Source organism: Eurytemora carolleeae, unplaced genomic scaffold (genome assembly GCF_000591075.1).
Source record: "Eurytemora carolleeae unplaced genomic scaffold, Eaff_2.0 scaffold560, whole genome shotgun sequence".
NCBI lineage: Eukaryota > Metazoa > Arthropoda > Copepoda > Calanoida > Temoridae > Eurytemora > Eurytemora carolleeae.
In genome coordinates, this window is record NW_019396449.1 from 185,869 (window position 1) to 205,181 (window position 19,313).

The following is a 19,313-nucleotide window of genomic DNA, read 5'->3' on the forward strand; positions in this document are numbered from 1 at the left end:
CAGTACATGGAAGAAGACACTCAAAACTATTCACCAACTGTCATGTTTCGTGGGACACCCTGTAGTAAAGAAAAGTTAAAGGTCGTCTTCAAATTTTCCGTATTTCAATTCAGTTCGGTTGTCACTAAAATGTTAGATTCGTTTCATAGAGAAATTAGAGAAACGTTTTTTAAAGTATAAATGTAATTCAAATCTCTAAAGCATTAATATTTTTATTATAATTCATTTAATACATCTATATAATAAAATAAGACATTCGTGTATATGTTGTGTATAGCCGGCCAAACGGCTGGACCGATTTGGCTGAAATTTTTTTGTGGACATTCATGGAAGGCCACATAGGCTAAAAAAATCGATATTTTTTTGTCTAAAAATTATAAAAATAAAACTATTTAATTTTTAAGACTGTTAAAGACTTTTAAGAGATAACTCTAAACAGGGACAATAATTGTTGTATTGTGTGTTGTATTGTGTGTATGTGTGTTGTATTGTGTGTTGTATTGTGTGTTGTATTGTGTGTATATGTGTTGTATTGTGTGTATATGTGTTGTATTGTGTTTATTGTGTGTTGTATTGTGTGTATGTGTATTGTATTGTGTTTATGTGTGTTGTATTGTGTGTATGTGTGTTGTATTGTGTGTATATGTGTTGTATTATGTGTGTATATGTGTTGTATTGCGTTTATTGTGTGTTGTATTGTGTGAATGTGTGTTCTAGTGTGTTTATGTGTGTTGTATTGTGTATGTGTGTTGTATTGTGTGTATATGTGTTGCATTGTGTTTATGTGTGTTGCATTGTGTTTATGTGTGTTGCACTGTGTTTATGTGTGTTGTATTGTGTTTGTGTGTTGTATTGTGTGTATATGTGTGTTGTATTGTGTGTATATGTTTTGTATTGTGTGTATAATATTTCTACCTGGATTCCTTTCTCTGTGTGTAGATCAGCTGCTGGAGCTGGTCAACCTTACTCCAGCTAGTTCATTCTTGTCTAGCTTAGTTTCATAATATACAAAATCAAGCTAAACTTAGTTTCACAATATACAAGATCAAGCTAAACTTAGTTTCATAATATACAAGATCATGTTAAATTTAGTTTCATAGCAGACAAGATCAAGTTAAACTTAGTTTCACAATATACAAGATTAAGTTAAACTTAGTTTCATAATATACAAGATCAAGTTAAACTTAGTTTCATAGCAGACAAGATCAAGTTAAACTTAGTTTCATAATATACAAGATCAAGTTAAACTTAGTTTCACAATATACAAAATCAAGCTAAACTTAGTTTCATAATATACAAGATCAAGTTAAACTTAGTTTCATAAAATACAAGATCTTAAGTTAAACTTATAGTTTCACCCTCCATCCATCCTGCTTTCTACTACCTTCCCTCCATCCTACTCCTTTCCCTACATCCTACTCCCTTCCCTCCATTCTACTCCCTTCCCTCCATCCTACTCCCTTCCCTCCATCCTCTATCCTACTCCCTTCCCTCCATCCTACTCCCTTCCCTCCATCCTACTCCCTTCCCTCCCCCCTACTCCTTTCCCTACATCCTACTCCCTTCCCTCCATCCTACTCCCTTTGCTACATCCTACTTCCTTTATTCCATCCTAATCCATTCCCTCCTTCCTACTCCCTTCTCTCCATCCTAATCCATTCCCTCCTTCCTACTCCCTTCCCTCCATCCTAATCCATTCCCTCCTACCTACTCCCTTTCCTCCACCCTACTCCCTTCCCTACATCCTACTCCCTTCCCTCCATTCTACTCCCTTCCCTACATCCTACTTCCTTCCCTCCTTCCTACTCCCTTCCATATATCCTACTCCCTTTCCTCTTGCCTACTCCCTTCCCTCCATCCTACTCATTTCCATATATCCTACTCCCTTCCCTCCATCCTAATCCCTTCCCTCAATCCTACTCCCTTCCCTACATCCTACTCCCTTCCCTACATCCTACTCCCTTCCCTCCATCCTAATCCATTTCCTCCTTCCTACTCCCTTTCCTCTTGCCTACTCCCTTCCCTATATCCTACTCCCTCCCCTCCTTCCTACTTACTTCCTCCATCCTACTTCCTTCTCTTTATAACTAAAAGCAAGAGAGATGACGAAAGTTATTTCGCTGTTTCTGCACGACACTGTAAATTAGAGCTTCTGGTTGTATCTAAGTAAGCCTTAACTTTAAAATCCATTTTTACCCGTTGAATGACAATGAAACATTGTTTTTTTTTTTGTTGGACTTCATATTTTACTATGAAGATATGGTAAGCCTGTAACACTAAGTTTTTACAGGCTTTGAAAACGAGATACTACATAAAATATGTCGAAACAGACAGGATGTACTTCGTTGTAGTTATTTTTATAACGGGGGACGATCAAAAGGAGTTGCACGTAAGATCAAACAAAGTTGTCAGAGTTTAGCAAAGAAACGTTAATGTTAATTTCAATAAAATGATCAAAGAGTTTCTATTAAAAATCGTGTGTGAAACGTACACGAAGCAAACTAATTGGAGCTAAATGTTCACATTTTAAATATTTAACTGATTTCAGATTATATTTGTTATGGTCAAACTTTGTTCGGCCTAAAAATGGAAGGTATAGTTTTCAATACATTTCAATAATGAAAACTTTTTCGGATTAAGTTATAGGAATTTTTAGTAATCTAACTTTGATAATTCGGGCCGAGAGCCCGCAATTTAAAAGTTTTCTCTCGAGTTGTAATTCCTTAAGCCCAGCTCTTTAAGGCCCAATCTTAGAGCCCAGCTTGTGTCACGTGATTGACAGCTGCAAGATCTTAGGCTCGATTTAGGAAAATAAAACCGACCTTAATTGGTTTTAGTGGAAAATACAGCTCAATGTAAACATTTGTTCTCATCAAAACCCGGAATACGCCAATTCCAACCGCCAAATCCAATATTAAACCGGTTTTATGAACTCCACTCTGTGCCAAATTAGATCCGAAAGCCCAGTCCGTAAATAAGGGCCAAGGGCAGCTTAAACCTGAGTAGTATTTTCCTGAATTTTTTAAATCACAGGCTCAGGCGAATGAATTACAATCAATTAATTCAAACGAGTTCAATTAAATCAGTGCCGGCGATTAAAAAAATTCAAGAAAATACGACTCAGGTCTAATCTGTCGTTAGGCCTTAATTACGGCTTAAGCTTTCGGTTTTCAGTTGCACCTAATTTTCATAAATAAGTTTGTGGCCCTTCAGGTTAACAAATTTGGGGGTTGGGGGCTTTTTACATGTTATTTCCGAAAGCTTTTAATGATTTATCCTTAATTCTTAACAGCTTCAGGAAAGTTTCCGAAAGGCCTGAACGGAACCAAGTCGATCCAGAAAAAGTTGGAAACCCTACACAAGCGTTTTCAATACACCCCAGGGACCGAATTTAATTAATTTGGGCTACGTCCTTGAACTAACAACTACCGGTTCAAATTTGAACCATCGATTCAATGTTAAAGATTAAAGAAGGATTTGAACCGACGTCAGTTGGCTCAAATTCATTAAATTCGGGCCCAAAACTACCAGAATACAATACACAGTCCTTTTATTTTTTATATTTTTTGGGACACCCTGTATACTTCTAGGAGGTCGGATAAGTGGGCTTGAAAGCCGTCAAGATCTAGGAAATTTCGAGGACACCCTGAGGAGGCTTAATGCCTTAGAGCTCAAGCTTACAGAACAGGTATTTAATTCTTGTATTCATCTAATCATCTATATTTTCATCTATTCATCTATTCATCTGTTAATCTATTCCTCTTGATAAAAAGTGTAATATTTTTAGGTTAAAATCGACATCAAAGATTTGAAGCAACATTGGATTCTACCGAAGGTAATATCTTACACAAGTTAAAGTGCTGGGCGTTGCCCGTAGAAAACAACCTTCTGCATCAAAACGATAAGTTACCGATGTAACATTTAAAAATTTTGGTTTCATCTTTCTAAATGTTACGGAATTGTCCCAGACGTAAATATATTTCGCAGCTCTGTAGAAAAGGGTTGATACTTTGCTTAAAGAATCCCAATGTTTATTATATATTAACAAACATTCATCTGAGAAATGATGATGTTGGTTATTTTTTACAGCAATGGGACAAACTTATATTATACGTTAGAAATGTGACCTACTTCTTGGAAATTGTCAAAATTTGAAGAATAAAAACAAAGATTTCTCCACAATTATCGTTTATATTGTTTATTATTAAATTACACGGAATATACCTTTTAGTATGTTAAACCGTGTTAGAAAAAATCTAACTGAGAAAATGAGAGAAATCTGTCATCTTTCAATAATACAAAATATTTACATTTAAAACGACTTTTTTAATTAAAAGTAAATGCTGTTTCCCCGTTGTCTGACCTTAGAAATTTTATAAAAAATATGCGATTATCCGACTTTTAAATCTATCTATCTATCTATCTATCTATCTATCTATCTATCTATCCATCTATCTATCTATCTATCCATCTATCTATCTATCTATATTTCTACCTATCAATCTATCTATCTATCTATGTGTCTAGGTGGATCGTGTAACGAGAAATGCCTTTAAACTATTTCAAGTTCGAGAACAGCTCAAGCTTTCTAAGGTATTGTACAGAAATATTTTACTAAATCCTCATTTTTCTAAATTCTTTTCCTCGGCACCTGGATATTCTTTCAATTGTCTCAGCTGAGAACTTTTAAATGCAACGAATGAGTTTAGCTAAGTTTCTTCCCTAGTAAAGAATAATTGACCTCTTACCTTACTGGTTAAATATCCAAAGTTTTGAATAAGTTTGTCTCTCCTTTTCCTGGATATTTTTCCCTTTACCTGGATATTCTTCGCTTTACCTGGATATTCTTACCTTTACCTAGATATTCTTCCATTTACCTGGATATTCTTTCATTTACTTGGATATTCTTCCCTTTACCTGGATATTCTTTCCTTTACCTGGATATTCTTTCATTTACCTGGATATTCTTTCATTTACTTGGATATTCTTCCCTTTACCTGGATATTCTTTCCTTTACCTGGATATTCTTTCATTTACATGGATATTCTTTCATTTAACTAGATATTCTTTCATTCACTTGGATATTCCTTCATTTACTTGGATATTCTTTCATTTACCTGGATATTCTTTCATTTACCTGGATATTCTTCCCTTTACCTGCATATTCTTTCATTTACCTGGATATTCTTTCATTTACCTAGATAGTCTTTCATTTACATGGATATTCTTTCACTTACCTGGATATTCTTTCATTTATCTGGATATTCTTCCATTTACTTGGATATTCTTCCTTTTATCTGGATATTCTTCCCTTTACCTGGATATTCTTTCATTTACCTGGATATTCTTTCATTTAACCTAGAAATTCTATCATTTACTTGCATATTATTTCATTTACCTGGATATTCTTTCATTTACATGGATATTCTTCCCTTTACATGAATATTCTTATAATGCATCAATTGGATAATATATGAATCTCCGGTTTTTCACCCGGAAATTCTCATATCCATCTACGATTTCATATCAAATTGATATTCTGAGACAATGAAATAAAATTGTTACTTTGCAGGAATTGTTTGTGGAGGAAGAACAAATTCTCAATGAGTTTAATGCAGTTAAAGAGGTAAAATAATGTAAAACTGATTATTATCTAATTAAGATTTTGTTGTACATATTGATACTCCTGCTTCAGTACATATTGTCACTCCACCTGCTGTACTCGTTGAAGCTTCCCCTGCAGTACTTAAGCCCTGTGGTATGCATTTCCAGTCTGCATGCAGTATAAATGGGACACTCCGCTTACAGTATAAATTGATACTCAGTCTGCAGTTTAAATTGACACTCTGACTGCAGTATATATTGACACTCTGTCTGCAGTATAAATTAACACACCGTCTGCAGTATTGATTGACACACCTTCTGTAGTATAATTAAATTTACACTCCGCCTTTAGTATAAATTGACACTTTGCTTAGAGTATTAATTGACACACCTTCTGCAGTATAAATTGACACTACGCCTGCAGTATAAATTGACACTTTGCCTGCAGTATGAATTGACACTACGCTTGAAGTATTAATTGACACACCATCTGCAGTATAAATTGACACTCCGCCTGCAGTATAAATTGATACTCCGCTTAAAGTATTAATTGACATATCATCTGCAGTATAAATTGACACTCCGCCTGTGGTATAAATTGACACTCCACCTGCAGTATAAATTGTTACTACGCCTGCAGTATAAATTGACACTACGCCTGCAGTATAAATTGACACTCCACCTGCAGCATAAATTGACACTACGCCTGCAGTATAAAATTGATACTCCACCTGCAGTATAAATTGACACTCCAGTATTGACATTAAGTCCATGGCATAAGCCTGAAGTAGTAGAACACAATGACAATTTCTGATTCCGTCTGATTCTGAATTTTACACTAAACATATAATTATAATTTTACACATGCTCTATTCGGTTCAATTAAACTTTTTGAATATATTTTAGTTAGTTCAATCTAGCTCTATGGATATATTCTAGTTATTTCAGTCTAACTCTATGGATATATTCTAGTTGGTTCAATCTAACTCAATAGATATATTCTAGTTGGTTCAATCTAACTCTATAGATATATTATAGTTGGTTCAGTCTAACTCTAATATATTCTAGTTGGTTCAATCTAACTCTATAGATATATTATAGTTGGTTCAGTCTAACTCTATGGATATATTCCAGTTGGTTCAGTCTAACTCTATGGATATATTCTAATTGGTTCAGTCTAACTCTATAGATATATTCTTGTTGGTTCAGTCTAACTTTAATATATTCTAGTTGGTTCAGTCTAACTCTATTAATATATTCTAGTTGGTTCAGTTTAACTCTATAGATATATTCTAGTTGTTTCAGTCTAACTCTATGGATATATTCAAGTTGGTTCAGTCTAACTCTATGGATATAATCTAGTTGGTTCAGTCTATATCTATGGATATATTCAAGTTGGTTCAGTCTAACTCTATAGATATATTTTAGTTGGTTCAGCCTAACTCTATGGATATATTCTAGTTGGTTCAGTCTAACTCTATGGATATATTCTAGTTGGTTCAGTCTAACTAAATAGATATATTCTATCTGGTTCAGTTTAACTCTATAGATATATTCTAGTTGGTTCAGCCTAACTCTAAAGATATATTCTAGTTGGTTCAGTCTAACTCTATGGATATAATCTAGTTGGTTCAGCCTAACTCTATGGATATATTCTTGTTGGTTCAGTCTAACTTTAATTTATTCTAGTTGGTTCAGTCTAACTCTATTAATATATTCTTGTTGGTTCAGTTTAACTCTATAGATATATTCTAGTTGGTTCAGTCTAACTCTATGGATATAATCTAGTTGGTTCAGTCTAACTCTATGGATATATTAAAGTTGGTCCAGTCTAACTCTATGGATATAATCTAGTTGGTTCAGTCTAACTCTATGGACGAGGAGGATTTTGAAGCAACCAAAGAAACCTGTTTATATCTAGGGTAAGCTTTATATAATTATTTTCTAAAATTTTTTATTGTACTTATGTTTTTTTTTCTTTTTTAATATTCATTTTTTCAGAATGAAGTTGAAAGAAATTCGGAACAAGCAGAAGAGATGTTACTCAGACAATAAGGTTGAAGTTGAAAACTTTTAATCCACAAAAAAACGATTAATTTTTATTTTTTATTTTTTATAATCTTTGTTTTAATTTAAATGGCTTTTTTGCTTATATAGAAATTAGCGAGAAAAAATTAGTCATTTATTATTTAAAAAATGTCTCATATTCAGAACCTCTTGCTGATAAACATACAATAACCGAGGTTCAAAGGGAACCATTGTTGAATCTCAAATGGCACTTTATAAATAAAAGGTCACTTAAAATTACGTGTACACTCCCTTTAAAAGGAATTGGTGTGCATTTTTTATCGCATTTTAAAGTGAACAGTCATTTTAATGATGTTAATTTATTTCAATAAATTGATAAATAATTATGTTCAGGATCTAGAGTTGACTGTAAATAAAGAAATTATGACACTCAAGATTGAAGACAGGGATCTTAGCAGTCTAGGTAAATAAGGGGCATTGCAGGAGTTACAAGATTGTAGACAGGGATCCTAGCAGTCTAGGTAAATAAGGGACATTACAGGAGTTACAAGATTGAAGACATAGATCTTAGCAGTCTAGGTAAATAAGGGACATTATAGGAGTTACAAGATTGAAGACAGGGATCTTAGCAGTCTAGGTAAATAAGGGGCATTACAGGAGTTACAAGATTGAAGACAGGGATCTTAGCAGTCTAGGTAAATAAGGGGCATTACAGGAGTTACAAGATTGTAGACAGGGATCCTAGCAGTCTAGGTAAATATGGGACATTATAGGAGTTACAAGATTGAAGACAAGGATCTTAACAGTCTAGGTAAATATGGGGCATTACATGAGTTACAAGATTGTAGACAGGGATCTTAGCAGTCTAGGTAAATAAGGGGCATTACAGGAGTTACAAGATTATAGACAGGGATCTTAGCAGTCTAGGTAAATAAGTGGTATTACAGGAGTTACAAGATTATAGACAGGGATCTTAACAAGATTATAGACAAGGATCTTAGCAGTCTAGGTAAATAAGTGGTATTATAGGAGTTCCAAGATTGAAGACAAGGATCTTAACAGTCTAGGTAAATAAGGAACATTACAGGAGTTACAAGATTGAAGACAGGGATATTGACAGTCTAGGTAAATAAGGGGCATTACATGAGTTACAAGATTGTAGACAGGGATCCTAGCAGTCTAGGTAAATAAGGAACATTACAGGAGTTACAAGATTGAAGACAGGGATATTGACAGTCTAGGTAAATAAGCCTTACAGGAGTTGCAAGATTGGAGACAGGGATATTTACAGTCTAGGTAAATAAGCATTACAAGAGTTACAAGATTGGAGACAGGGATCTTAGAAATCTAGGTAAATAAGGGGCATTACGGGAGTTACAAGATTATAGACAGGGATCTTAACAGTCTAGGTAAATACAGGACATTACAGGAGTTACAAGATTGAAGACAAGGATCTTAACAGTCTAGGTAAATAAGGGGCATTACAGGAGTTACAAGATTGTAGACAGGGATCTTAGAAGTCTAGGTAAATAAGTGGTATTATAGGAGTTACAAGATTATAGACAGGGATCCTAGCAGTCTAGGTAAATAAGGGACATTACAGGAGTTAAAAGATTGTAGACAGGGATCTTAGCAGTCTAGGTAAATATGGGACATTACAGGAGTTACAAGATTGAAGACAGGGATTGTAACAGTCTAGGTAAATACAGGACATTACAGGAGTTACAAGATTGTAGACAGGGATCGTAACAGTCTAGGTAAATAAGGGGCATTACAGGAGTTACAAGATTGAAGACAAGGATCTTAGCAGTCTAGGTAAATATGGGACATTACAGGAGTTACAAGATTGCAGACAGGGATCTTAGCAGTCTAGGTAAATAAGGGACATTACAGGAGTTACAAGATTGAATATTATCAGTTTAGGTAAATAAGTGGTATTACAGGAGTTACAAGATTGTAGATACGGATCTTAGCAGTCTAGGTAAATAAGGGACATTACAGGAGTTACAAGATTGAAGACAGGGATCCTAGCAGTCTAGGTAAATAAGGGACATTACTTTAACAGTTTAGGTAAATACAGGACATTACAGGAGTTGCAAGATTATAGACAGGGATCTTAGCAGTCTAGGTAAATAAGGGGCATTACAGGAATTACAAGATTATAGACAGGGATATTAACAGTCTAGGTAAATACAGGACATTACAGGAGTTACAAGATTATAGACAGAGATCTTAGCAGTCTAGGTAAATACAGGACATTACAGGAGTTACAAGATTATAGACAGGGATATTAACAGTCTAGGTAAATAAGGGACATTACAGGAGTTACAAGATTGATATGTTAAACGTACACATAATTTTCTTTTAAAATATATAAGGCATTTATTATATCTGATTAACCAAAGGCTAAATAAAACTTTTGGTTAGGATAGTGCTTAGCCGTATACACTTTGAATTCAAGTATTTTGTTTTATTCGGAGGATATACGGAAATCCACCACAAGATATTTTAAAAATTATTTAAAGAAATGGTTGGCTATTTTCAACGAAAATAATCAAACGGCCTGGAGAGTGGATCCGTCTGAGCGGGTTACAAACATATTAAAATGCAGCATTTAGGGCAAAATTTCGATATTTACAAATTGAAGACTTTAAAGGGACTGTAATCGTAATTTCAAGTGACCCTCCATGCGAAGATGACAATGCATGATTTACAACAGTATAGTTAAAAGCTGTGTCTGATCAAGTATGAATAAGATATCCATGCTTTTGTTACTGTAATCTACTTTTTTTTAATTTGCGATTTCTCTTCAGAAGTCCAACTTGCACTGATAAATAGCAATGGAAAAATTATTAGAAATAAACACTTTTCGACGTTATGTTCCATCTTTAAGGTTTCAGGGATACCCTTAGGAATTGGGAATTGTCATTTTTAAATCAGGAAACTAAAACTCTTCATATTCACTTAGAAACCTGCAATTCTAAAGTTAGAATTAGTTTAGTTTAGTTATGTTAGATACTAAATAAATTAATTATTAATTTTGTTAAGATTTAAACCATGTCCGAGCAACGACCCCTGTCCGAAGAAGAAGTCCCACACCCCTGGATAGACATAGATCAAAGTAAGATTTTTTTATCTTTTCAAACTTTAACATTTTCTTTTTCATACAAATTGTTTTTAAATAAAACTTTCAGTTTTTGAGTCCCTTTGAGAGAAACACTTTAATCTAATGATAAAAAACCGAATGAAATTGCCATATTTTACTTCAGAAAATTCAAGTTTTATCTAGAAAAATTGCAAATCTGTTTTACAACGCATCTTGTTTTTTTTTCTGAAAAAAATATTGTACACGTGACGTTCCTGGTTAAATTTTCTCCCTTGATATCGTTCAGCCATTGATATTCGAACAGCCAGTAAAGGGTCTGATTACATTTTCCAAACTCGAATTTTCTAATTTCTACACCTATGCAACCTGATTCCTAATTTAGATATCAATGGTCAACAGTATTAGTTTGCAAAGATATAGAGATAAGAAAGGTAGAGTTTGTAGCAAGTACTCAATTCCTTTCATGGAATCTATTTAGATATAAAGTAGTAATCTCAGTTTGTCTGTCCGATCATAACTCTTTAACCCCTTGACCGATTTTCCTCAAATTTTTACTGAAGGGTCACTTGTTCAACTGGGGAAATGTTTAAAGCTTGTATTAACAATTCTAACTTTAGTGGGTTTACTTTAGTTTGGAAAAAACTAGTTTCCAGGCAAAGCCGAGTTCTTAAGCTTTTGATAAAATATCCATGATGTCAGGTCCCGGGAACCGTCTCCGTTCCGTATGCCAGCTCTGAAGTTGAGCGGAGGAACCATTACTCCAGATCTTAACTTTGTATCAAGAAGTAGCAGCACTGATTCTATGCTTGGAGGTTACAACTTTTAAACTTGACAATTTTTCAGTTTATAAACTATCGATGATCAACAATATTAAATTTAAAAACAGATTTTTTAAAATTATTTAAACTGTTTAAAAGAGTTTAATGGACCCCTAAACATCAATTTTATGAACAAAAATACTTTTAAAGGAGTGTTAAATATTTTTCATAATGAAAAAGATCAAATTTCTTTGACGATAAATTGTCCTTGAGCTTCTGAACCTAGGTCGAGTAGTTGCTCCCGATGTTGAAGCATTCAGGATTGCTTTCCAAGCAAGACAAGCAGAAGATGACAGCCCTCCAGGTACAGTTGCCGTCGTATATATCAACACGACAAAGACGACTTTCTATTTCAATTTTGTTTTTTACCAAGCTTTCAAACAGCAGAAACACTTAAAAATTTCAACAAATTGAATTTGTCAATTAATGCGTCTATTTGTAAACTTGTAAACTTGTAAACTTGTAATTTGAAAAAGCATTTTTAAGAAAAAATCTCTGTAACCAAATTATTTTATATCCCACCAGAGCTGGGAACTTTTGCATGGGGGATATCGGGATTAATACTTGATCTCCTCTTTTTCATAATCTCCAGATTAATTAACCGATCGGGATTAAGGGTATCCCACTCTAAAGTTTCCAGAGCTGAAAACTTTAGAATGGTGGATATCAGGATTAATGCTTAATCCACTCTTTTTCTTAATCTCCAGATTAAATATGGCTTGTTTTCCTCTTGAATTTAATCTTCAGATAAGTCAACAGATCGGGATTAAGGATATCACATTCTAAAGTTTTCAGCTCAGCTCAGATTATTTTATATTCCTGTACTAGATTATTGTATACCCTTGTAATAATATTATTTAAAATCCCTAGTTACCACATTACTGTGCCTTCCTAGTAACAACATTATTTACCTGTGGAGGTCAAACGGAACGTCTGGTTCAAACTGTGGAGGTCAAACGGAACGTCTGATTTAAATTGGCGAGACAGTAAATTGAGATTTTAATTTGGAATGTTATAATAATATAATTATTATAATAAAATTTGGGATTATCTTTATATTAATAATATAATAATATAAAGACAAAGAGTCGTTTTGAAATGAACTTAACGTGTCTGTATGTGAAGACCTGAGTTGAAAAGGGTAAAAGAGATTTCCAAATTCATATAATTTGAACAGATTTTAAAGAAAAATATTATTTCAAGGATCCAGAAAACCCACCATTACAACATCCATGTTTCCGACAGGACTAGAATCTACCGGACTAAATGATTTCCATGAAAGACCCGCATCAGCTCTCAGTGATATGAGTATAAATCTTCAGGTGAAAATTGACAACAAAAAATTGCTTATTTCCCAAACTAAATGAAAAAATTTGAATGTTTGCTTTAAATGTTAAAAGGCAATCATATCCTAGCACTTGAATTATTACTCATCTATAAATTGCAAATTTTGGTGATCAAATATGAGCACTTTGCAAAATTTTAACTCGGACAAATATAAACACTTAAAAATTTCAGCAAAATATTTTTCAACCTTAGAGCTAGAATTTTGCAAAATGTAATAAAAGCAAACTTAATTTATCTTAATTTCGCAGATCTTTTTGTCGCCTAACTCTAAACTACAGTCTGAAAATTAATTATTTAAAAAAATTACTCAATCACATTACCCAACACTAGGCTGGGAACTTTCTGTTGGATCTCCATAATCCCGATGGCTTGATCTCAATATCCCAAATTCCTCTGTTCTCTCATTGGTTAAGCATAAAATTCCCTGGCTTCTTATTGGCTGTTCGTTTTTTAACTGACGAGATCTCTTCACATAAGGCATAAGATGACTAATGATAATGTATAGGATGGTACAGAGCACTCCAGACCTGGATCTAGGATGAGTACTCTAGGTGATGTTATATCAGCAGGAACCTTTACAAGTATGCCTCAAGATGAACTTGCCCAACTTCAATACAAGCTCGGAGAGAATGATGATGATGATGAATCATTTGATGATCTCCTTGCACTTGGTGGAGTAACTAAACCCCAAGTGCAATATGGAGGTTCTGATTTCCCTGTTCATGATTTGGAAGCTGAAATGATGATCAACGATTCTGCCCTAGAAGCAGAGCTTGATTTTGAACATATCAAACAGACTGAGGACACAAATGATTATAGTTATGACCTTAGTTCAGAAGTTGTGAGTTGCAAAGATGCTAAAAATGTGCAAGCAGGTATTACAATACTATTTGAAAATTGACTGAAAGCAAATTATTATATATTCTTTTATATTTTTAGAAACTCCAGTTTTGGAAGAATATATACAAACTAAAGCTAAAATAACTGCACCGGAAGAAACTGAAGGTAAGCAAATGCAAAGTTTAAATAACAAATATAAACATGCAATTTTAGTTAATTCTGAGACAAAAGAATCGAAGAATATAAAAACATCTAAAATCACTTCAAACACTGAGGAAATCACAGGTAACAAGATCAAGAAAACCACACTTAGTTAACAGAAGTATTTTGTCATAATAAATGTTGTGTTTCTGTAAACTTTCCTTAAAATGATAATAAAAGTTACCAATCCATCAATCAATTTATGTGTTTTCTAGATAAAAAAGTAAAGACTGAAAGCTCTATCAAAAAGAAAAAAAAGAAACCAGAAAATCAAAAAGTTGAAGAAACTGAAAAAGGTGAATATTTACAAATTTAACTACAGAAGCTTTTAAATTAATTTAGTGCCTTTAACGCTTCAACAGATTCTTGTTTAGCTTGTGTAAAGGGTACTTTTGTGCATTGTTATGTTGTTTAATTCTAATATCTAACATTTGATTAAATAATTAAATATGAGAATATTTTAGATTTGGCAAGAAAGGATGACAATTCAGCAGAGACATCCTCAAAGCAATTAAAAGCAGCTCAGAAAAGTGACTCCAACACCTCTAAAAGTTCCAACATAGGTCAGCAAGGAACTACTGATTCAAAGAAGACTGATGAAGAAAATAAAAGTTCACAAATCACATCAAAAGTTGGCAAGCAGGTTGAACCTTCCAAAGATCTGAAAAATACAACTGACAAGGACTGCGTAGAGATCGATAAAATCAATAAATCAACAGAAAAAGTAGAAAATATTGATCAGGCAAAGGTTGCTGTAAGTGTAAGCACAGAATCTGAAGGAACAGGAACAGAAAAGACAAGGTCACAAGTTGAAAAAAAACCAGAGATCAATAATAAAGCAGAAAAGGATCTACCTATCACCAGCAAAGTAGAAAAAGATGTTTCTAAAGTCAACAAAACAGAAAACGTTTCAGTTCAAGATGGCAAAACAGAAGAAGAACCTGATAAAGTCAAAAAAACAGAAGAAGAACCTGCTAAGGCCAGCAAAACAGAAAAAGTTGCCACTAAGGTCAACAAAACAGTTAAAGATGCTGGTAAAGAGGTCAACAAAACAGAAAAAGAGAGCGCTAAGGTCAACAAAACAGAAAAAGAGACCGCTAAGGTCAACAAAACAGAAAAAGAGACTACAAAGGTCAACAAAACAGAAAAGGATGAAAAAATCTCTGAGAAAGTATGTGCATCTAAGGTTGGAAGTGAGAAACTGGAAACTACTGAGAAGAAAGAAATTAAGAACTCTGAACCGGGGAAGAAATTAGCCACCTCGGCAACAAAGAAAGGTATAACTTCATACAGTGAAACCCTTAATAACGAATACATCGAAAGAATTCATCAAATGTCGTATTCTTCACTTTCTGATAATGGAATGTTGCAGATATTTAGTTTTTTAATTAAATGATTATATGGAACTCTTTAAAACTGTTCCCGCATATTCATGGCTATTTGTTTATTTTCGCAAATACTGAAACTTACGTAATAAAGTATAAAACTCATTGAAAAATTGCCAAGACGACATTTGATAAATTCTTCCGATGTATTCGTTATTAAGGGTTTCACTGTAGTTTATATCAACAAAAATTCTAAATACTTAAAAAAAAATGATTTCTTATTTTTTTCAAGATTCTTCTGCTTCTGTTGAAACAAAGAGTAAGGATTTAAAAAGTGGAATATCAAACAGTAAGCTTTCAAAGAACAAAAGTTCTGACAACATAGCTCCAGAACCTGTAGCAATTGATGAACAGAATAAATCAGAGAAGGACAATATTGTCTCTGAACATAATTCAGGTTTAACTATCTTACAATTTTGAATAATATTTACAGTACACCAAAACAAACTCATTTTAGAAAATTTCAACAACATTTTGAAATTCTAGCCTGCTTAAAAATTTTCAGTTTTCAAATGACATTTGTGGTGTCATGGTTGCAGAAGGGTGGAGGGGTGGGGCTGAAATAATAAAAGAATAACAAGCAGGGCGCCCCAAAATGTTTAAAATTATGACAAAAACTCCCCACCCCCAATAATATGGTTTCTCTCTCCAGTGACACCCATAACATTTTTTAACTTAACATACCATTCTTTCAACAGAAAAAAACTCTTATAGCCTATACTGATTTTTCAAATAAAATCTAAATCTTTTCTAGATTCCCAGCCTGAAGCAACAAAACGATCTTCAAAACTAAAAAGTGAAAACACTGAAATTGATAACCAAGGTAAAAGTTTTCAACATAAATGTATCAAATAAATATTTATCAGAAATAATTCTTTATTAATTTCATCTAGGACTGAGAAAGACAGAAGTTCCTGTAAAGAGTTTTAAAGAAATCTCAGACAAGATTCAACAAGATGCTGTCCATTCAATACCAACTGTTAGTGAGATATGCCAGGACGCATCAGAGAAGCCTAGAAGCAAAAGTGGAAGTAAGCAAGCAAGTAGAACTGGTAGCAGGCAACCAAGCAGAACGGGAAGTCCAGTTTCTATACTGAAGAAAGGAGGAAGCAGAGATGCTTCAAGAGATAGATCAGCTGTTGAGGAACCAGAGGGTCCTTTGAGCAGATCAAGCAGTCTGAAAAAATCTGCAAGTTTCAACCAAAGAAATTTGGTAGATGTGAAAAAGATATCTTTTGACGAAGATGTAGATATTGAGCAATTTAATGCTGACAATGAACCCATTGAAGCAGCAAAACAAATATTTGCAGCAATAGCAAACACCTCTCTTGATGCTGGATTATCTGGAAGAAAATCTAGATCAAGAGATTCTTCAAGAGACAGACTGGGACAGAAAAGTTCTGCCAATGATTTCTCCCCAGCTGAACCGGCAGACTACTTTTCACCAAATGAAAGTGAGTTTGGCAATGAAGATGAACTAATGTTGATAATTGATTCTAATGATGGTCAAGAATCCCAGTATACTTCAGACTTCCGGGACGTGATTGAACACAAGACTGCTTCCTTGCCAAAAATGGGTAAACTGGGCAATAGAAGAAATTCTGACGATAAATACCCTAAAAGTGTTGTCAAGTCTAGATCAGGATCTAATGTTCCAGAATTGGAACCCATTGAAGGATTTGTGACTGGAAACCGATCTAGAAGTTCTTCAGGTGGAAGACGCTTTGATTTTAATCAAGAAGGCTCTGAACCAGTCTCCACTGGAGCAACATCATTAGATGAGTTTGAGCGCAGACTTGCAGAAATGGAAATGGAACTAGACGAGGAGATGGTTGAGACGGACCACATTAATATTGATAAATATGAAACTCAGAAAAATATTATGCAATATGAAACTCAAGAGAGCTACAACGTGGACTGGAAAAATCATGTAGAGCAAGCTGATCAAACAGACTTCTCTTCTGTTGCAGCTGAATTTAAGGCGAGTGTTACACAAGAGGAAATCTATGCTAAAATCATTCCCAAATCAAAAAGACTCAGCCAAATATTGACTGATGATGGGTTTGTTATAAACAAAGAAAGAGAACTAAGTGAAGTCGACCATTCTGAATGGACTAATTTAGAGCCCGGCGAGGATGAGAATTATAATCTGGACCTTTCAGCTAGAGAAAAATTGAAAAGAGTTAAGAAAATATCATTTGCGGAGGCAGATGAAACTTTTGAAATTCAGAGGGACTCAGACATGAAAACAAATGCATTTACAAAACTGTTTTCATTGGCTCAAAAGCCTTCAAAAAATTCTTCTTCTACCACATTTGAAAATGTTAACAATAATGATTTTCTTGCTCCTCCATTGATGAAACTAGAATCCAAAGAACCTTCACCAAGCTTTCAACATGAAATAAATTCACCAAAAGCCTTTATTGCTGCAATGACAGGAGGATTACTTGGAAACAGATCCCCAGATGTGAATAAGAAGAATCAGTCATCTTCAGTTTTTGGAAGCCTTCTGAGGTAATTAAAACTTTTTTGAAATGTAATACATCTTTTAGAATAAAATCAGACAGAAAAAGTTTTATCTTACTTAAAAAATCAAATGATATTCTTAATTTCAGAAGAGGAAGAAAAAGTTCTCGCTCAGGATCCAAAACAGGATCAAGAACATCATCTGCTGACAGGGAATCTCAAGATCTGGGTTCAGATCTTGATAATGAGGATAACAGCATAATGAGAACATCAAGCATGGGAAGCAGAGATGATGAAGATGATGCGAGGTCAGACAGTTCTTTTGCCCACAGGTTGGGGCTGAAGAAAAAGAAGAAGCCAGCACGTGTGAACACAGCTGACTTTGATGAACTATTTGCTCGAGGTATGGCCAGGAGTGATCAGGCTGCTATTGATGATTTCATGAAACCCTCTAATGTTCTAACAAATCCTCCTGGTAATGATGCTGCAAACTATGGCCTAGCCGGGGATTCAAGGTATGATGAGAAAGGAGCAAGATTTACTCCCTTTGAGGTGTACAGTCACGATGAGGCTTTTATTAAGACTCAGAAGAGCGAAGGCATTGGGTATGCTGAGAAAGTTTTGTCCTACCTTGATGACCAAGCACACACTCCAAGACAAAGCATAGAAGTAACGGATATATCCGAACCATTAAAATTGGAAAGAGGGAGAGATAGAAGAAAGAAGTCTTCTAAAGACAGCATCCCACCAGTAACAACTGAAGTTCTAACTAATCCTAAACGAAAAGTTAGTCGTGAGTATTCAAAGCCCGAAGATATTAAGCTGTCTCCTGTACCCAAACGAGATCTATTCACTGGTGTGCAAATACCTCCCAGTCCAAGTTCTCAACTATTATTAAAGAATATTGAAGATTTTGTTGCGAAGAACTACAAGAATGTTGAGGAAAGGTATTCAACCACTATTTGGCCTGCGACTGACAGTTTAAACATTCCTATTGAAGCATCAGGCACAAAACAGGTAATCAAAAAAATCTGTGAACAGCATTCTGATTTTGCAGAAGTTGTTATATTCAAAAATGGAAACATTTTCAACAGTGAATTAGATAAAACTTAAATTTATTTTTATTATTTAAATGTTTAGTCTGAATTTTTTTTTAAATCAAACAATTTGTGGATGCGTTCTTCTTTTTGAACAAGTTTGGCTCATAGTTTTATTCATATCAAATTAAGTTTTTATTTTCAGATGGAACAAAGACAATCTCCAGTTGTGTCTCAACAGAACCATCAACAACAGCAACAACAGCAGCAACAACAACAACACCAACAACAACAGCAAGAACAGCAAAAACAACAACAAACTAACACATCACAAAAGGAAGAAAAATTTAAAATTTTCTAAAATAAACAACAAATGCCAATATTATGTCAATTTGAACTAAATCTAAATTTAGTTTTGATCCACAACGTCTTATTTGTGTTTCAAGTTTATTCCAACAAAGTTTAAACAAGCATTAAATAT

General features: G+C 34.0%; 1 protein-coding gene across 1 annotated transcript; it reads left to right on the forward strand.

The window, feature by feature from the left end:
* Positions 1-2,552: 2,552 nt before the first annotated feature.
* On the forward strand, positions 2,553-19,208 carry LOC111703505 (titin homolog). The gene is made up of 22 exons (XM_023475459.1): positions 2,553-2,593; positions 3,591-3,688; positions 3,788-3,835; positions 4,528-4,593; positions 5,573-5,626; positions 7,459-7,526; positions 7,606-7,660; positions 8,026-8,095; positions 10,681-10,753; positions 11,438-11,550; positions 11,783-11,860; positions 12,760-12,878; positions 13,409-13,778; positions 13,843-13,908; positions 13,957-14,028; positions 14,160-14,240; positions 14,409-15,221; positions 15,562-15,726; positions 16,084-16,152; positions 16,223-17,843; positions 17,945-18,812; positions 19,038-19,208. Exons 1-22 carry the CDS (start codon positions 2,587-2,589, stop codon positions 19,191-19,193), a joined length of 5,130 nt encoding a protein of 1,709 aa, XP_023331227.1. The 5' UTR covers positions 2,553-2,586; the 3' UTR covers positions 19,194-19,208.
* Positions 19,209-19,313: the final 105 nt, after the last annotated feature.